The following is a 17,523-nucleotide window of genomic DNA, read 5'->3' on the forward strand; positions in this document are numbered from 1 at the left end:
TCCCTAGTTTAAGCCCTTTTGTCACACATTATCTGGTTGTACTACCCACGTGACCTGAGGTTAGGATCAGTTGTAGCACGTGTGCTTCTTTTACTCTTGAGTATGCTTCATATGGTGATTCCCTCCCCTCATAAGCTCTTTTTTTTTTTCTTCCAGTGAATAAATAAGTCCACTTTTTGAACTTTGATAGTGTATCCTCTGTGGCATTTTAGGGTTTTTAATGGCCCAGAAAGCTTTAATTCTTGGGTGCTCTAGACATGTTCCATTGACTATTAATATTCAGCTAATTCTGTGGCATTATGCCTTATTCTTCACTAATGCACACCCAAAATGGCATACAAGATAATAGTAACAAAGTTACCTGAACAGATCTTGGGTCTCATGAATTATTTATGAATATGTAGCGGGTTATAAGTATTTCCAATAAACAAACAAGCAAACAAACTTGAGAGCCAATGATTACTAGAAGGATTTCCTCCATTTCCACTGCAAAATGCTGTAGCAGCCTTCCCCATCTTTGTGGCTGAATCGATGCTGCTTGGGCATGATGGGAGTTGTAGTCCAGCACATCTAGAAGGGTCCAAGTGGAGAAAGGCTGTTCTGCAGTATCAGACAACTTCAGGCTGCCTTTATGATCAAGTGAAAATTGGCTGAGGGAAGGAGTCCATGCTGTGCAAATGAAGTCTAGATTTCTTGCACTGGTGGAGTTTCCAGCTGCGAACTGAGGTTGCCAGAACATGGGTACAGAAATAGTGCTTTGAATGCAGCTTCCCGTATGCCATTCACAATACTGAAAGTGGATGAGTCTCTCAAGCGCCTTTCATGTGCCCGAATGATCTTTCATGAAGTAAGCCTTTAGCCGTAACCTCTCTTGGCTTTACTGAGAAAAAATTCTAGCATGATACTGGATTTTGCTAACATCAGACACTATTGTGCCTCTTTCTGGAAGCCGTTTACGAGTGTCTAGGGATACTGAGCTTCAGCAAGCACACCAGAGGCTTTTGTGAAATAAACCTAGTCATAAAAAGAAGCAAAAACCTCTCCTTAAAAAAGGAAAGAAAGAAAAGAAGGAAAGAAATGGAAGGGTGGCCTTGCTGAAGTGTGTCAGGATTTAAATCTGCAGGGTTTAAATATCAGTTTTGACTTGAGAAACCTATGAGAGCACAAATTTAATAAAACTTTTTAGCACTAAAGCAACACTTCTCAACATTTTAATGGGCTATTGTTCCTGGCAGTGGCCTGATTGCTTTGCTTTGTAGGCAGATTCTGTGCCGGGGTTGGGGGGGGGGGGGGAGGTCACCTTGCTTTCCATGTGCTGCTTTTGCCTTAGCTTAGGCTTCTGATGTGAGCAGGAAGGTGATTAAGCATGCTGGTTAACAGTGTCCTCATGAGCTCCCTTCCACCTTAAATTCTTTCCTTCTGTGGCTGCCAAAGTCAGTGACTGAACCTCCTTAGCCAGTGCCTGGCTGGCTTGCAAGAGCAAGCCACAGGTGTAAGAGGAACCTTGCCTCCCGGATCCTGGCTCCTAGGAGCTAGTATAGATTTCCAGATGTTTGGGACTTCTGCATCTAGAAGCGCATGCCAGCATGGCCAGTGGTCAGGGGCAGGAATGAGAGGATCTTGCTGGAATCCAGCTCTCATGCACTTGCTGGGGTTCTTTCCTGCACTTGACTCTGGCCAGGAAGTGAGTCAAGGCAGAATCAAATGCACAAACACTTGGGAATGTTAGTGGCTCCCTTCTTTGCACAAAGTGTGCAAAATACACCATTCTTTGTGCAAAGTACACACAGTATGCTCAGCATGCAGCTCATGTGTGCAGAAGCAGAGCTCCAATTTCACAGCAGGCCGAAGAGCGATGGGCTGGGTTTGCTCAAGCCAGCCTAGTGGGCTTGCTTGGATTTGCTTCCTGCTGGACTCCCATGCAATTGCCTGGTGTGATGCCAAACTGGATTCCTCACACAGTCAGGAAGTCCTGAACAGCTGGAGAGCTGCTTCCATCCACCCCAGCACTGGCACATTCAGTTTTCCTGGCAGGAGAGGGAAAACATGTGTCACCCCAGCAACACAATGCCTTTTCCTTGTTGTCCTTCCTGCTTTTTCGCTTTGCTATGGTTATCCTGCTAAGGCCAGTGAAGCATCATTGCATCCTGGAAGCTCATACAAGGCTGGCCCTTGTGCCTGATTATTAGTCCAGATCAGGTTGCAATCATCCTGTCCCCAACATGGAGACGGCCCGTTTTTCAAGATGCTGCATTGGCATTGTGGAACACAGAATCTTTTCCTTGAAGCAGTGAATCTTGATGGGAGACTTGTATCTGTGTAAGTGTTCCTTGTTTCAATGCTGTTGCCATGTGCTCTGAGTTGTGCACAGTAGAGCTGTCGCAAGATGATTTCAAACTGTCTCTCATTGCTTCAGAGCTCTTGGAGAAGAGCTGTAGTCGGTAGTAGGCAACAGGTGTTGAAGGTAAATATCACCGAGTGCAGCCTGCAGCCTCTCCCTGGAGGACTGGGAAGTTTCCTATCTGAATCCCTGGGGAGCTGCTGCTGGTCTAAAACCAGGAGCGGGCAATTTGCAGGCCAAAACATTGGGAAGGCCAGGACTCCCACAATCCCCCTCAGCACTGGCTTTTCTGGTTAGGGCTGCTGGGAAGAGTAGGCCGAAATATCTGGAAGGCCCCAACTGTCATAGCTCTGGTGTAGATAGCATTGAGCTAAATGGATCATTTGTGGGATAGCATGGGATATGATCCTAGCGTCAGATTATACCTCACTCACAAAATAAGGGTGAAAAAATGTAGGTATGAAGTCAGGTGGGCTGGAGACAAGATTCAAGAAAATAACTAAAATCACCTTAGTATCTAATGTATTTGTATCCCTTTGGTTTTTAAAATTCTTCTGCAGTTTTGTTTTTAATGATGCATTGCCAAAATCCTTGGATGCAGGCATGGAAGAAGAAAACAATCCAGGGGCATCCCTTGGGTACAAGCATAACATACATGCATATTTATATACATACCCACACTTTGCAAGGCTTTCAAACAAACATTGGGTTTTGAGGGCCCTAATTATGTATTTTATTATTTTTGGACCATCTTAATCAGTGATTAGAATATAAATGCTTGCCCTGGGACTGCTGGTTACTATCTTTTTGCTGCTTCTCTTCTCGCTTTTATGTCCCCATCTACAGCTAATTAGCTTCTGTCCCTCTGCTAGCTTGTCTAGCGTTCTTTGCACTTTTGTGCTTTTTCTCCCTTCTGATCTTTCCAACTGTCAACATTAACTTCTCTCCTTTCCGAAGATTCCTGTTGCCAGGCAACCATTTCCTGTACGCAGTTTGGAGGACCCTTCCCATTGGAAGCCCACACATTCTTTGTGCAACTTTAAATCATTCAAAAAATTTGTTTCACAGTGCTGATATCAGCCCTCCTCCTTCCTCCTCCAGCTTCTAACCAACATTTTCATTCTGATGGCAGCTGCTCCTAGCAGCAGGGGCCTTTTTGATGCGTAAAATATTATTTATTTTTATTACTGTTCTCTCAGCCAGAGGTTTCTCTCAGCCAGTGCCCCGATAATATCTCCTTCCTTTCCTATTGAGTAGTCCACGGACAATTCTTTCTTAGCAGTTTTCTGTTAGCGTGCAAGTATTGGGGGGTGGGGAGAGTCTTTATTCATATGCTATACAAGAATCCTGGCATCCATTGCAGTAGAAAGAGTCTCTTCATTAGAATAATATTCCATTTGAAAAGCTTTTTTTTGGTGTAACTAGTTGCCAGATGGCCAGAACACAAGATAATTGATGGTTTCTCTTTGCTTTTGGGGGGGGGGGGGGGGGTGAGGTGATAACAAGGCTTTCATGGTTCTCTACTGCTTGAAATAGATTATCATCAAGGAAGTTAAAGAACGAGGAAAAGAATCAAGCAGAGGTCAGATACTTTTTCCTTTTCCTTGATGGGGTTCCTAATTCATGCTAGAATTGAAATGGTAACCTTTCTTTGCAAGATTGATTGCAGTTCTAATTAAAAGCTAAAGAATGCATTCCAGCTACCCAAAAGATCTTTTGTTCAAGCTCAGTGAGTTTCATAACTTGAACCTGTGCAGTCATAAAAAAGCATCACTGAGTGCAATGGTGCTGACTCCTAGCTATCTGTAGCCCTGTTTGGGCATTCAGGATAACATTGAAGGTATGCCCCATAAATGTGATTTTATTAGTGGTCTGTTCGTTTGTTTGTGTCTGTGTTTTAAGATCTGAGTTTTTAAACCAGAGTGTTAACCCCTTGGAGTATAAACAACAGAAAAGCAGAATAGTCCTATCTGTGTCTGTGACCTGGCGCATGATATAACCACCACCACAGCACATGTCCTTTCATGCAAGCCCAAGCCACTTTTTCAGAGTGGCTTCCTTTGTCTTACTTTTGCAACCTGCTCATAGTGCGCTGGCATGTCCTGCTTAGCAAGAAATAATTTTGGGATCAGCAGTCCAGTGAGGAACCTGTTAAGCCACAGCAATAGTGCAATATAAAATACATCCTTGGTATAAAAAGCTCCATTAATTTTGCCGAACCCTACAAGGTAACAAGGCACTTTGTAGCATGAACATTAAAATGTTAACACGCCTGATATGTTAAATGGGCTGCACGTGCGTTTGTTTGCTTTTGGGGATAGATGTGTCTCCTTCCTGCTTCTATCCTGTAAAACTGTTTATTTATTTATTACATACATATTTCTTCCTAATGGAAGGGGCCATGGCTCCATGGCAGCTCACCTGATTTGCATACAGATGGTCCAAGGTTCAGTCACCAGTATCTCCAAGTAGAACTGGAAAAAATTCCTGTCTAAAATCCTGGAGAGCCGCAATTGCTAGGTATCAAAAATACTGAGGTAGATATCCCAGTGGACTGATTCAGTGTAAGGTGACTTCCTGTGTTCCCCTTAGGAGGCCAAGAAGAGCACAGCTGCTCCCTCTTCCATCGGCAGACTGAACGGGGCCAGCTGTGATCAAATCAGCTGACTTGCATGTCAGTCAGACTGATCTGGGCCCCACACTACTGCCATCAGCCAAAAGGGCTGGCTACTGTGGGTGGGAGCAACTGTGACTGGCCCAGCTTCCTCTCAAGTCAGCCAAGCTAGGCAGGGCCCCAGGCAGCAGTGGGATCGTGTGAGGGAAAGTTTCTGACAGCCACTCCCACGTCCTAGTTGTGCACTTTGGGGGCAGCTCTCAGACATGCTTGCCCAGCAACCACCCAGTGGCTGAACCCATAGCAGTTTAGGTTACCCCTGGACATGTCATGTGGTCCAGATTTAGACAACATTGCAAACCCAGAGGTGAGTGCAAAGCCTTGCAATGAGCTATGGCCTGTTGGTGTGGTTTATAAGCCCAGAAGCTGGGTCACAGCTGGGCAGAATTGCTGCCAATGGAGGTGGTTCTTGGAAGGAAAGAGTCAAGTTGCAGTTGGTTCCACCCAGGCCAAGCAGGCAAGAGGTCTGGTGTCTTGCCTTCAGCTCAGAATCAGCCAGACAGGGTGGCAGAGAGCTATCCGGCAATGGTTGGGACCACTGGTGTTTGCAAGGGAAAGATGCCAAAGCATAGGGCAACCCAGATGTTTTGGGCAAGAACTTCCAACCCCTAAACATTAGCCATGAATTGGACCAATAGGAACTGCAGTCTAAATCATCCTTCCACATCCCCCTGGATGATTACGATGATTATTTTTGTTTCTTTATTGCCCAGTAATTGATGCTCTCTGGGCGGTTTGCACCAGTTCACAGTTCACAATGGTCTTTCTTTCTTCCTCCATTTCTCTGTGTTTGCCACTACTATTTTGTGTTAGAGTAGTCTAGTTCTAGAAGGAAAGGCAATACTTTTGAGGAACATTGATGGGTTTATGCTGTTTTTGTATTATAGGTAATAAAAGTCTACAAAGCTGCCATACAGCAAACTTTGGATATCATGTTCCTCCCTGAAGGACAAGAATTCCTTAGCAGCACCGATGCAGTAAGCCAAGATTCAGCTGACCGTACCATCATTGCATGGGACTTCCACACAGCTGCAAAGATCTCCAATCAGATTTTTCATGTGAGATGCTTATTTACTATTTGATTTCTTTTTAAGATGTCTGGATTGACTTTCTGCCAAAAACAACAGCAGCAGCAGCAACAACAACAGTTAACACTCACAGCAATTTTCTCCAGAAATAGCTGAAAGAATTTCATGTTAAACTGGCTACATGGCACAGAACATGGTGCTTTGCATTATTATTCAGTCAAGACTCTGTTGCTTCCCATGCCAGTTTGGTCTCTGTAGAAAGAGCAGTGCAGCATTACATCCTGATCCTCTGCATGTTTACCTGGAAGTAGGTCCTGTTAAATTCAGTGGGATTCAAGTACATATAATACAATTACTTAACTTTAAGGTGTTATTGTGCTTGAATCAATAGCTGTGATATCTTGAGTTCAGGATCACCATGCTGCTAGGAAATGGAAGATTTCTTAAAGCTGTTGATCTTTAATCCCATATCAAACTACCTGCGTATGAATTTTGTCCTCTAAGGTCTTTATCCTTTGGAATCAGATTGGTTGAGGAACTGTGTGCAGTCTCATGTGACAAAACCCCACTTCCTTTTTGGTGGCAAGTTAACTTTTATAATTACTTAAGCAGTTAATGTTGGAGATTCTATTTGCTCTCTATTTCGATTTTCTTTTTATAACTTTTTTGGTTTTGCAACCCATTTTCTTTGAATTTTTACTAAATTGATAAGTAATGCCATACTGAGAGTGCTTTGCTAAAAAGTGACTTGCAGGCTGCCCTGTGCCTCCTTAGCTAGCCTGCTGCATCCAGGCGCTCTGAGGCACTGTTGTCATAACATCAGCATAAAAGACAGAACCTTCTTCCAGTCTAGTTGGCTTCGTTCAAGGAGGTCCAGGCAGCAAAAGGTCTCAGGCCACCCCAGCCAGTTCACATGGTCAAAGAAGCTGTGAAAGCTTATGTAAAGGTTAAATGATGCTCACATAGCTTCAGCCTGTCGTGGGTTATGGAAGGGTTGATTAAGCTTTGCACAGCCTCTGTTGCCTGAGTTTGGATGGCACCACAAGCTGCAGTCTTAAAAGAAAAAACTCCCAGTGCACAACACAACCCACTGAGGCTTAACCAAGCCGTAGTGAGCTGCAGTGATCATGTGAACCATGCCATTGTTTCGAATGCTATTTTAAGAACCATTCATTTTAAAAGGTTAAAGAACAGCTGCTTCTTTTATCTAATTTTATCTCTCTGTATTTTTACTAATTATCTATCATTCTTATTTATTGTTATTGTTTATAGACTGTTTTGATTGGTAATCGCTTTTAATGTTGTAAGCCTTCCTGAGATGTTGTCGTAAAGGACAGCATATAAATGTTTTAAATAAATTAAATAAATAAATTGTCTGAGCTGGTACAAGGCATCAAAAGCTGCCCTCCACATGCCTACTATATTAAGAGTGGCACATAGTTTGCCCTTGCTGCCTGGGCTCTACGCACAGTGTGGCACAGCAGCAAGCTAGTGTGCCCCTCCCAAGGCACAGAAAAGTCCCGTGGGACCTGGGGCTACAGAAACAGGGAGGATGGCTAGTGCAAATGGGCTGCGTGTGTTTCAGTCAACTAATCTATTGCAATCACAGACCATTTCAAGTGTTTGAATATGCTTGGAACTGGCCTCAGATGTAGCTTTAATTTACCTTCAGAACCCCGGCCATAGTCCCTGTGCTTCCAAACAACAGGGCACTAGTTTCGCATAACTTTCCCTATCCCACTCTGTAAGCAAAGAGAATCATATTTCATAACAGTAATCAGCTAATCAGTGTTTGGGTTTCAGCTGGCTGCATGTGTGTACTGCTTGGTGCCCTGTGCGACATGGGGCAAGGTGTGCAAGACTCGTTTCTGTAAGATAAAATATGAAACGAATCTAAGCTTTTAGACTCATGGTTTTGGCATGAGTGTGTTGTTACCTACCTCCCTGCTGGAGTTTCTTGCACCTTCCTGAAGTGTGAAGAAGCCGATTTTGATGATGCCCTACTGTTATGTGCAGCATGACGTTTTCCTTTTGTCTGGTTTTTTTTTAAGGTGTTTGTTAGGTAAGGATGTCAGTTTCAAACATGGCTGAACTTCTGCAGAAACTCAGTGTGAATTTAGTCTCTTTTGAAAATATAGAGAGTAAGGTCAGTCTATTTCCATTTATCTCTGAGAAGAGCAATTCTGTTCTGACCAAGAGATGGAGTGGCTGATTGAATAGGACTTTCCTCTCCCCAGCTTCCATGATTGCCTTTGTCCAGATTTGCAGATGCAGAATTCTGTGCATAAATTGTGATAGTAGGCTAGTCATTTGCACTTCAAAAGCAGCGCACTTCAGTGAATAAGAAACTGCCGAGTGCTCAATTTTTATATATTCAGCAGCTTATATACAAAATGATTTCCTTGGGAGAGAAGAAAAGTACTACTGAATGGGGCAGTTCACTGCTCTCTCTAGAGCAAGCATGGAATTTAGGGTGATAATATGTGTGTGTGTGTAAACAATTACAAAAAATTGCCTTCAGTTTCATAAATTTCCATTTCTAATCTTTCAGCTGGGAGACTAGAACACTGAAAAGTTGATTTTTCACTTTCAGCAGGAATAAACACCATTTACTGAACCAAAACAAGTTCTGCTTTTTTCTCTTTCTCTGTGTGTCTAAAACAGTGGACATTTTCTTGCTACTGAGACCTTTCTTCTTCCTTAATGGATGACTTGGAGTCCTTAACATGAGGCTTTTACTGTGCCATTACCATGTGTCATTGGCAGAATGTGATAGGGAATTCAGATGACGTGATCTTTCTATTGTAATCCTCCCGTGTTTTCCCAAATACTTTCATGTTTTTATTGCAGAAAGTGCATTGAATAAAAAAGCCAAAATAGCTGCACAATGCTTTTTGGCAGTTAGTGTTAGGAACTAGAAGTGACCCTCACAAAGAAGCCAGCTGTAGAAAAAGTAATCTCTGGCAAGATAGTAATTTGTCTATCCTTACTTCTGAATCATCTGTAGCTTAGATTTCTAGCAGAAGAATTGAGATGAAACTTGTTTTGAAGGAGGTACAGTTATTTTTATAATAACAGTCCATTTATATACGACCGATGGCATGGGCACAACAGGGAAGAAAGTGCCTGTTTCCTGTTGCCCATCTTTATATCTCACTTTATATAAGCATGAAAACAGGCATAGCTAAATTCTTGTGGTCATTCACTCTTGAACACCCGACTGTTTGAAAGATGTGGATTCCTGATCATGTGAAAAATAAAAATAAGCCATTTGTGTATGAGCACTGCAATTTCAGGACAATGAATTTTGAACACCTGAAACTTGGCATGATTATTAAAGAAGCCCTTGGACTGATTTGCTTTTCTAAAGGCATCAGTTAATTTTAATTGCATTTAATGGCTCTGTGCTTGAAGGCTGCTGTGCTGTCTTCAGTCACCAGGTGGCAGATTTGCTTCATCCCCAGATGTGCAGCTGATACACTGCAAAGCTGGGAGGGAGAGAATTGAAGAGTTGTCTCCTCCTCCCTGCGGTGGGACAGTCCTCCTCAGAAACTCATAAAGGACAGAACCCTCCTCTATTATTCCAGGGGCTTAGTTCATCCAAGATCACTCACTTTAGTTTTGATGTTAATTAGGAAGAGACACTTCCTGGCAAATAGATGGGAAAGAAATGGAGGTAGTGACAGATTTTATTTTCCTGGGTTCCAAGAGCACCGCAAACGGGAACTGCAGCCAAGAAATTAAAAGACGCTTGCTCCTGGGGAGGAAAGCTATGGCAAATCTAGACATAGATTTGCCATAGCTTACTAAAAAGCAGAGACATCACCCTGCCGACAAAAGCGCATACAGTCAAGGCTATGGTTTTCCCAATTGCAATGTATGGCTGTGAAAGCTGGACCATAAGGAAGGCTGAGCGCCGAAGAATTGATGCCTTTGAATTGTGATGCTGGAGGAGACTCCTGTGAGTCCCTTGGATCAAACCGGTCAGTCCTAGAGGAGATCAACCCTGACTGCTCTTTAAAAGGCCAGGTACTGAAGATGACACTCAAATACTTCGGCCACCTAATGAGAAGGAAGGACTCCCTGGAGAAGAGCCTAATGCTGGGAACAATTGATGGCAAAAGAAGAAGGGGACAACAGAGGATGAGGTGGCTAGATGGAGTCACTGAAGCAGTCGGTGTGAGCTTAGATGGACTCCGGGTGATGGTGGAGGACAGGAAGGCCTGGAGGAATGTTGTCCATTGGGTCACGATGGGTTGGACATGACTTCGCGACAACAACAACAACAGGAAGAGACAAAAACATTGTGTTTATTGAGTACAATATGGAAAGTGGATGCAGATGATAAATGATCAGGCAAAGATAAATTTGCACACACCCTTTGGTCACACAGCTTCTCTTAATATGATGGATGTTACTCCAGGGCAGTGGTTGCTTGGGCACTAGTGTGCTCCTTGCCCCAAGCTGAGTGGCAAACCCCAAGCTAGCAAGCTATTCTGATTTTATAAGGTCTCTTTTCCTCTGTTTCAGAAATTGTCACTAAACCCCACTTCTCAGAGACAAAGGGGTGGGGTGAAGCTGCTTCAGTAAAGCAAATGATTTCATTGCTCATAGCAAAAGCAGCCCTTATCTAAATAATAATATTGGGTAAGGCAACTTCAAGAGAATGATCTCAGGTGCTGTTTCTAGCTAGTAGAAGCTGAAGCTATACGTAAGATCCTGGCCTGGTTCCAAGAAAATATCCTCTCTTCTAGATGCTAAGAAAGTTCACTGTACTTACCTGTTGAACTTTAATAACCTCCTGATCATCCTTCTGCTAGAGCCCATCCAGGACACCTCCCTTAAGGGGCAACCGGAGTGCACGTGGCAAGGTCTGTGCCTGCGGGTGCCTCAGGCTGTGCTTCACTAAGCTGGGGTGAAGATAATGGACGAGTTTGCCTGTCATGATAAATCATGCTGAAAACAAACCCTGATAGACTGGGAAATTGCTCACTTTGCCATGCTGCTGCCGACAGATGATCTCTCTGGCTTGCCATGATTGGTTTCCCCCTTCATCCTCACAGTTGCTCCCAGAATGCATCCCAAAGGCCTTTGCAGCACAATCCATCTATACTCGTGCTGTCATGAGATTCTCCCATCTTCTTTATGGCCTTGCAGAGAACCTGCTCTGACATATTCATGTCATCTATATCTCCAGTGCAGCACAAAAAAGTTGATGGTATTAATTTTTGGACCAGAGAGGAGGTACTTACCTCACTTTTTTAAGCTGAGTTGACTGTTGGTTTTACGGATTCTGTTTGTTTACTACTTAAAAACGCCACTGGTTGCTCCTTACAGCTGCTTGCTCTTCCTAGTACAGCTACGAATGTATGTCGAGTGGCTCAATCCTGATAAGCACGCATGGCCCCAATTCAAGATTCTGGCAGCTTTGGAGGGGAGGATTTAAGCTTTCCCCCATTCCTATTCTCAGGTTGAAATCTCATCCTTAGGTGGGGATTTTTTTTAAAAGAAAGATGTTGAGACTCCCCCCTCCCCCCCGGCCACCTTTTAACCTTCCTATGGGGTTAAAATGAATTGATATACCTCCTGATGAAAGTGAAAGAAGAAAGTGGAAAAGCAGGAATGTAACTGAATATTAAGAAAACAAGAACCACAACAGCAGAAGAATTGCAGAACTTTACAATTAACAGTGAAGGAATTGAAATTGTGCAAGACTTTATGCATCAGTCATCAATTAAAATGAAGGTGTAGTGAAGAAATTAGAGGAAGACTGAGACCTGGAAGAGCAGCAGTGAAGGAACTAGAAAAGATAATCAAATGCAAGGATGTTTCACTGGACACCAAGGGCAAGATCATCCACACTATTTTATTCCTGACCATTGTGTATGGGTATGAAAATAGGATAGTGAAGAAAACTGACAGGAAGAAAATTGATGAGCTTGAAACATATTTATTTATCCATTCATTCATTCATTCATACATACATACATGTATTTATAGGCCACCTATAACTGCCTATAAACATGGTTCCAGAGGAGAACATTATGAATACCCTTTTCGAACAGAAAGACGAAGTGGGTCCTGGATCAAATCAAGCCGAAGCTTTCCCTAGAAGCACAAATAACAGCACTGAGGCGGCCGTACTTTGGGCACATCATGAGAAGGCAGGCCTCACTAGAGAAGGCACTCATGCTAGGGAAAGCTGAAGGCAGAAAAAGGAAAGGAAGACCAGATAAGAGATGGCTTGGCTCCAGAAAGAGAGCCACAACATCGTGGTTACAGGCGCTGAGCAAGGTTGTCATGAAGAGGACATGTTGGAGGGCAGTCCTGGGGTTGCCATAAGTCAGGGATGACTTGACAGCACATGACAACAAATAGGGTTAAAAACCCCTCTCCCGAATTACCATAGACCCAAATTGGAACCCTGGCGTGCTTATCCAGAGCGAAGTCAATCACAAAGTCACTCATGACCATAGTGCCTTGGCTTACAAGGGGATAGATGTGGTCACGTCAGATGAAGCAGAGGCACTGTTAGGAGAGGCTGCGTGTTTCATCACCTTTGCATTCCATCACCTGCAAAGGGCATCTTTGTAGCCCTTGAAAACAAGGCACGCATAACCCACGCTGCCAGGTTTACACATCAATTTACCTTGAACAGCCAGCAAACCGTGGGTCTTCTGCGCGATAAACAACCCTACTTCAACCATTGTGCTCGGTTCAGAGAACATGACAAGCCATTCTGAAATGAACGAGGGTGATGGCTCTCACCACGGTTGTCATGTTATGTCATGTCGTGTCACGTGAATCAGGTTAATGTGTCCAGCTCTAACCACTGTGTAACTTTGCTTGAGGACTTCACGGTATCCAACTTAGGGCTATTACAGCCCATGCAAAACCAGATCTCTTCATATTAATAATGATCTAAGATGGTAGTGCTGGGGTTGGCAGCAGTCATATATATCTCGTCAGTAATATGTGAACAAGACTTACTGCAGGTTTTGCTCTCTGACTTTGCCAGTGGACCATGAACTGAGGGTACAATAGTGTCACTAATGTGGCTGGCTGACTGTTCTCCTGGTTTATTATTAGTTGCCTATTCAGTTGGCTGCTTCCCTTTGCTATCCCTTGTACCATTAATGATCTGTGCAAAGTCATGGATCATTTTCCCTGCTTCTCTCTGCACCACTTGAGGTGAATTTCCTTGCATTCACCTGTGCAAGTGTATGTTGAGCATAAGAAAACTCATAATGAGGATTTCTTATGGGTTCCCTTACTCCCCACTCTTCTTTTGTAAATGTAGAATAACTTCTGTCTGATCAGCACCTGGAAAGATCTGTATCCTGTGCCTACAAAGAGGCCTGCAGAGTAGTGGGAAACAACACAAAAGAGGATGCTATGTTCTGTCTTGAAGGAGCAGTCCAAAGGAAATGAAGTCGGGCTCTTTGTGTGTTGAACGGGGTGTTTGAAGTCCATTTTGCAAGAGCACAGCTTTTTAAACAAGCGCTTCCCAATCCTTCCACAAGCATTTGCTGCTTTTATCATTAAAAAGGAATAGCTGGCAACACATGGGACTCCATCCCCCCGAAGCAACATGAGCATCAGTGAGCATCAAATGCATTCCAGTGTAATTGTGCAGCAAAGCAGGAGGAGAGAGTCGCACAGTTTTGTTGCTGTTAAAGCATGCTATAGAAATTATTTTAATTGTTCTGACAGATGTGGGACTGCTGTATGCTTTTTTGTAGCAACTCCTAAATTAATGTATTGCAGATATATCTATATATAGATATATTTAAAACTATTATCATGATTTTTGTTTTGTTTGTTTACTTTTATGGCTGAGTAAATATGTCAGGGCCTTCTGAAATTATCTACCCTTTTCATGGCTAGAAAATGGGAATCATGAAATATTTCTGTATTTGTGTGTGTGCTGCTTGGAGCAGGTCTGGAAAAGAAATATTTCTGTTCTGCGAAATTCACCCTCATTATCCATGGATGGAACTGTGCCGTTTGTGCTTACTGGTGATCTCACCAAATATTTTCCAGAAAGGAGCAGGTGGGGGGGGGGGGATTTGGCCACAGTTCAAATGGGAGCAGGAATCAGTTTCTAAGAATGTTGCCTGGGAGTGTACTTTGGATAAATTTCAGGTTAGTTCTATTTTCTGTGATGTCATCAATGCACATGCCATTTTACAGTGTGCAAAAGAAAAAGTCCCCAGCCTGCCAAGGTTGAACATAGGATTGGAGAAGAGGCACTGAGAAGGTGGGGAAAACAGAGGGGTGGTTTTGTTACAGCTACACCATGCTTAGGCTTGGGCTTGGCCATGCTGCCTTGGGATGGTAGGCGTTGTTCAGCACTTCTGGACAGAGTTAGACAACTCTTACCTACAGTGCTGCTTTCTAGTATTCACTTAGGAAAGTTGCAGAAAAGCATGGGAAGCCTTTCTCTGTGTTTGATTCTTCCTAAAATCTCTCTGCAGGAGCGTTATACGTGTCCCATTCTTGCACCTCATCCTAAGGAGTCTGTCTTCGTCGCCCAGACCAATGGCAACTACATGGCCTTGTTCTCTAGCCTGAGACCGTACAGAATCAACAAAAGGAAGAGATACGAAGGGCACAAGGTAGTCTCATCCGGGCCCCTGACGAATCCTGCCCCTTTTAAGCGTGTCTGCTTGTGCTGTGGATTTATTGCACAAATAAAAATTAATAGACTTCAACCCTGTTCTCTGTATTTTAGTTAATTCAAAATTAAACTGAATTGTGGGTAGAGCTGAAAATAACTGAAAGTGTTATTAGTTCCTAATAGCCTTGTCACGTATGCACTGAGTGCTGCTAACAATGTAAAGTCCTTAATGGGGCTGTTATAATAAACACCTGGGGAAGCAATTAGGCCATTATGGTAAAAATTGACATGTTTATTGCACTATGAAATTTCAGGAGGTTATAGATCATATTGCATTTCCTTAATTAGCATCTTGATTTATTGAAACACTCTTAATTTTTTTACTCTTGCAGGTTGAAGGATTTGCAGTTGGCTGTGAATTTTCCCCTGATGGAATGCTTCTTGTTACCGGGAGTTCGGATGGAAAAGTCTTTTTCTATAACTATCGTACCGCTCGCATCATTCACACCTTGTCTGCGCATAGTCAGGCCTGTGTGAGCGCAACATTTCATCCAGTCCTTCCATCAGTCCTTGCTACCTGTGACTGGGATGGAGTAATCAAGATCTGGCAGTAACAACATTTTTGAAGAACGTTATTCCTACATAGGGTGTGGTCAGCCCACTCTCTTTCTAACTTCGTGTCTGTATTTTTTTCCTTTTGTGTTTGACGTTTTAACGTCCTGTGCTCTGAGGTTCAGTTTCAAGCAAACTCTGAGAGTATATATGTGTAAGGAGAGAGAGCATGACTTCCTGGTCTCAGCAAACAGGTGCCTAACTCACCTGGATTCCCCCCCCCCCCCACATTGTTCTCTACTGGATTCGTGACTGTTCTCCACTGGGGCTTGCTGATGCTCAAAGATCTGTGTCTTCCTTATACACGTCCCCAAAATATGTATCTTACTCCATTTCTCTCATAGGAAATTAGGGAAAGATGGCCTAGGTTCTCACACTGTCAGTGAATTAGCTTGCAAACCCAAGTCTGTACAGTCAAGTTGCTCTGATTAATTCTCAGATCATCCAACTAGACAAAATCAAATGACTAGGACAGTTTACTAATCAGCAGAACTTGCCTCATTCACAAATGTGAACGTGTTTTCCCAGAAAAACTCACACTTTTCTTCATTGGCATTCTCATAAGAAACATGCATATTTTTTCCAACAAAATGAACATCAGAACATGGACATTTTAAACAAATGTATGCATTTCTGTGCTTTAGTCAATTGGGGGAAAGCACTTTGAGAAATGTACCGGGTAGTGCATCCTTTCCCTTTAGAAATGTGTACTTTTCTATGCAGATGAAGAGAACAGGCCACAAACAAGATGGAAGTGAGACAAACTGAGTTTTGAAGTGGAGTTCAGAGAATCCAGGCAAGTCCAAGCATCCCTGATTTCCTATCCCTTGATATGGCTTTGGTGCCAAGGAATGTGGAAGACCTACTTCTAGAAGTAATTACTGAGACTCAGATTAATTGATAAGGGACTTCTGCCACTGCAAGAGGACATCCTCATCTTGTCTTCTCCCCTGTGTCTCCTTCCCTTCCGTATCCCTGAGATCTGTTGCAGAGTCTCACCCAGCACCCTGGAGCAGTTTTGGAGGTGTAGAGGGCTCTGCAGGGGCAGGTGGAGACAAGCTGTTCCACTAGCACAGGGGTGTAAAGAGCTTAGATCTGTGTAAGAATTTATTTTTGTTTGACTTTGTACATTTGCAACATTATAATAATTTTTTGTTTAGCACAACAATCAGCCAAAGGGTTTATATGAAAGCTGCAATGCAAGTTGCTGAGATGATTGGACAGCAAAACTCTTGTACCATCCTGTGGGCAGCTGCCTTGCTACCACATGAACAGACTGCTGGACCAGAAAGACCATTGGTCGTTTTTACGCTCCTGAGGTTCAGGTTGTGATTCTGCTGCATTTCAGATAGTTTACCAGTTTCCAAAATCTCAGAGCAGGTTTGTACATGCAGAGTCTTCCTGCCGTGAATACAGCATCAACTGTGCCCAGGTAAATCAACCATCATTACAGGTTCTGGGTTCTTGGCCAGATGCAGCTCAGTGCTTCTAACTTTAGATGTATACTGGAGATGCAGGCCCTGCATCTCCCTCCTTGTTCCTTCTCCATTCCTGTTGTGGCTAACAATACTATAGCTTTGCTTCCTTCATCCCCAGGAAAAGGGGCACTGAGTAGATGAGGAGCTTAGTAGCAGTACAGGGGAGGATATCATCATCATCATCATCATCATCATCATCATCATCATCCCACCTTTTTCCTTACAAAGAAACTCAGAGCAGCTCACATCATTCTCCTTCTCCTGTGTTCTTCTCCATTCTCATTCTCATTCTCCCTGCAACAACAACCCTGCAAGAGAGGTTGGGCTGAGAGTCTGACTGGCCTGAAGTCACCCAGCTGGCTCCCTGGCTGAGCGGGATCTAGAACCCAGGTTGCCTGAGTCCCAGTCCCATGCACTTAACCACAGCACCACACTGGCTCTCAGGGTATAGGGGATGGAATACCACATGGAACTACAGGAGGAAACAGTCATGCATACACACCTCCCAGTTGTAATGAGAATACTCATTCTATGTGATTTATATGTTGCATAATGTTATATATTACACCATTCAGGCTTATAAATAAAATGGATTTCTCTCTCAACTTACACTTAATTTAAAGGTACACAAATTTCCTTGCAAGATTTCCCCACCTGATTTTGAGCGATTCTCCTCTCTGATTGCTGCCCCATACAATGCAGCCCCTACTGCTAAGGAGGGCCTTCAACTGTCTTGAGTAGGTTTTCAGGAAGTAGAGGGGGCTGCAGAG

At 43.3% G+C, this 17,523-nt stretch overlaps 1 protein-coding gene across 2 annotated transcripts in view; it reads left to right on the forward strand.

The window, feature by feature from the left end:
* Positions 1-16,443, forward strand: part of WDR25 (WD repeat domain 25) — an 85,805-nt gene extending 69,362 nt beyond the window's left edge. For both annotated transcript variants that reach the window (XM_044436186.1, XM_044436185.1), the window contains exons 5-7: positions 5,903-6,073; positions 14,521-14,661; positions 15,056-16,443. In XM_044436186.1, the coding sequence (XP_044292121.1) occupies positions 5,903-6,073; positions 14,521-14,661; positions 15,056-15,277 (534 nt within the window). In that variant the 3' untranslated portion in view covers positions 15,278-16,443. The remainder of the gene's footprint in view (positions 1-5,902; positions 6,074-14,520; positions 14,662-15,055) is intronic.
* The last annotated feature ends 1,080 nt before the right edge of the window (positions 16,444-17,523 follow it).

Source organism: Varanus komodoensis, unplaced genomic scaffold (assembly GCF_004798865.1).
Source record: "Varanus komodoensis strain SLA01 unplaced genomic scaffold, ASM479886v1 scaffold3, whole genome shotgun sequence".
NCBI lineage: Eukaryota > Metazoa > Chordata > Lepidosauria > Squamata > Varanidae > Varanus > Varanus komodoensis.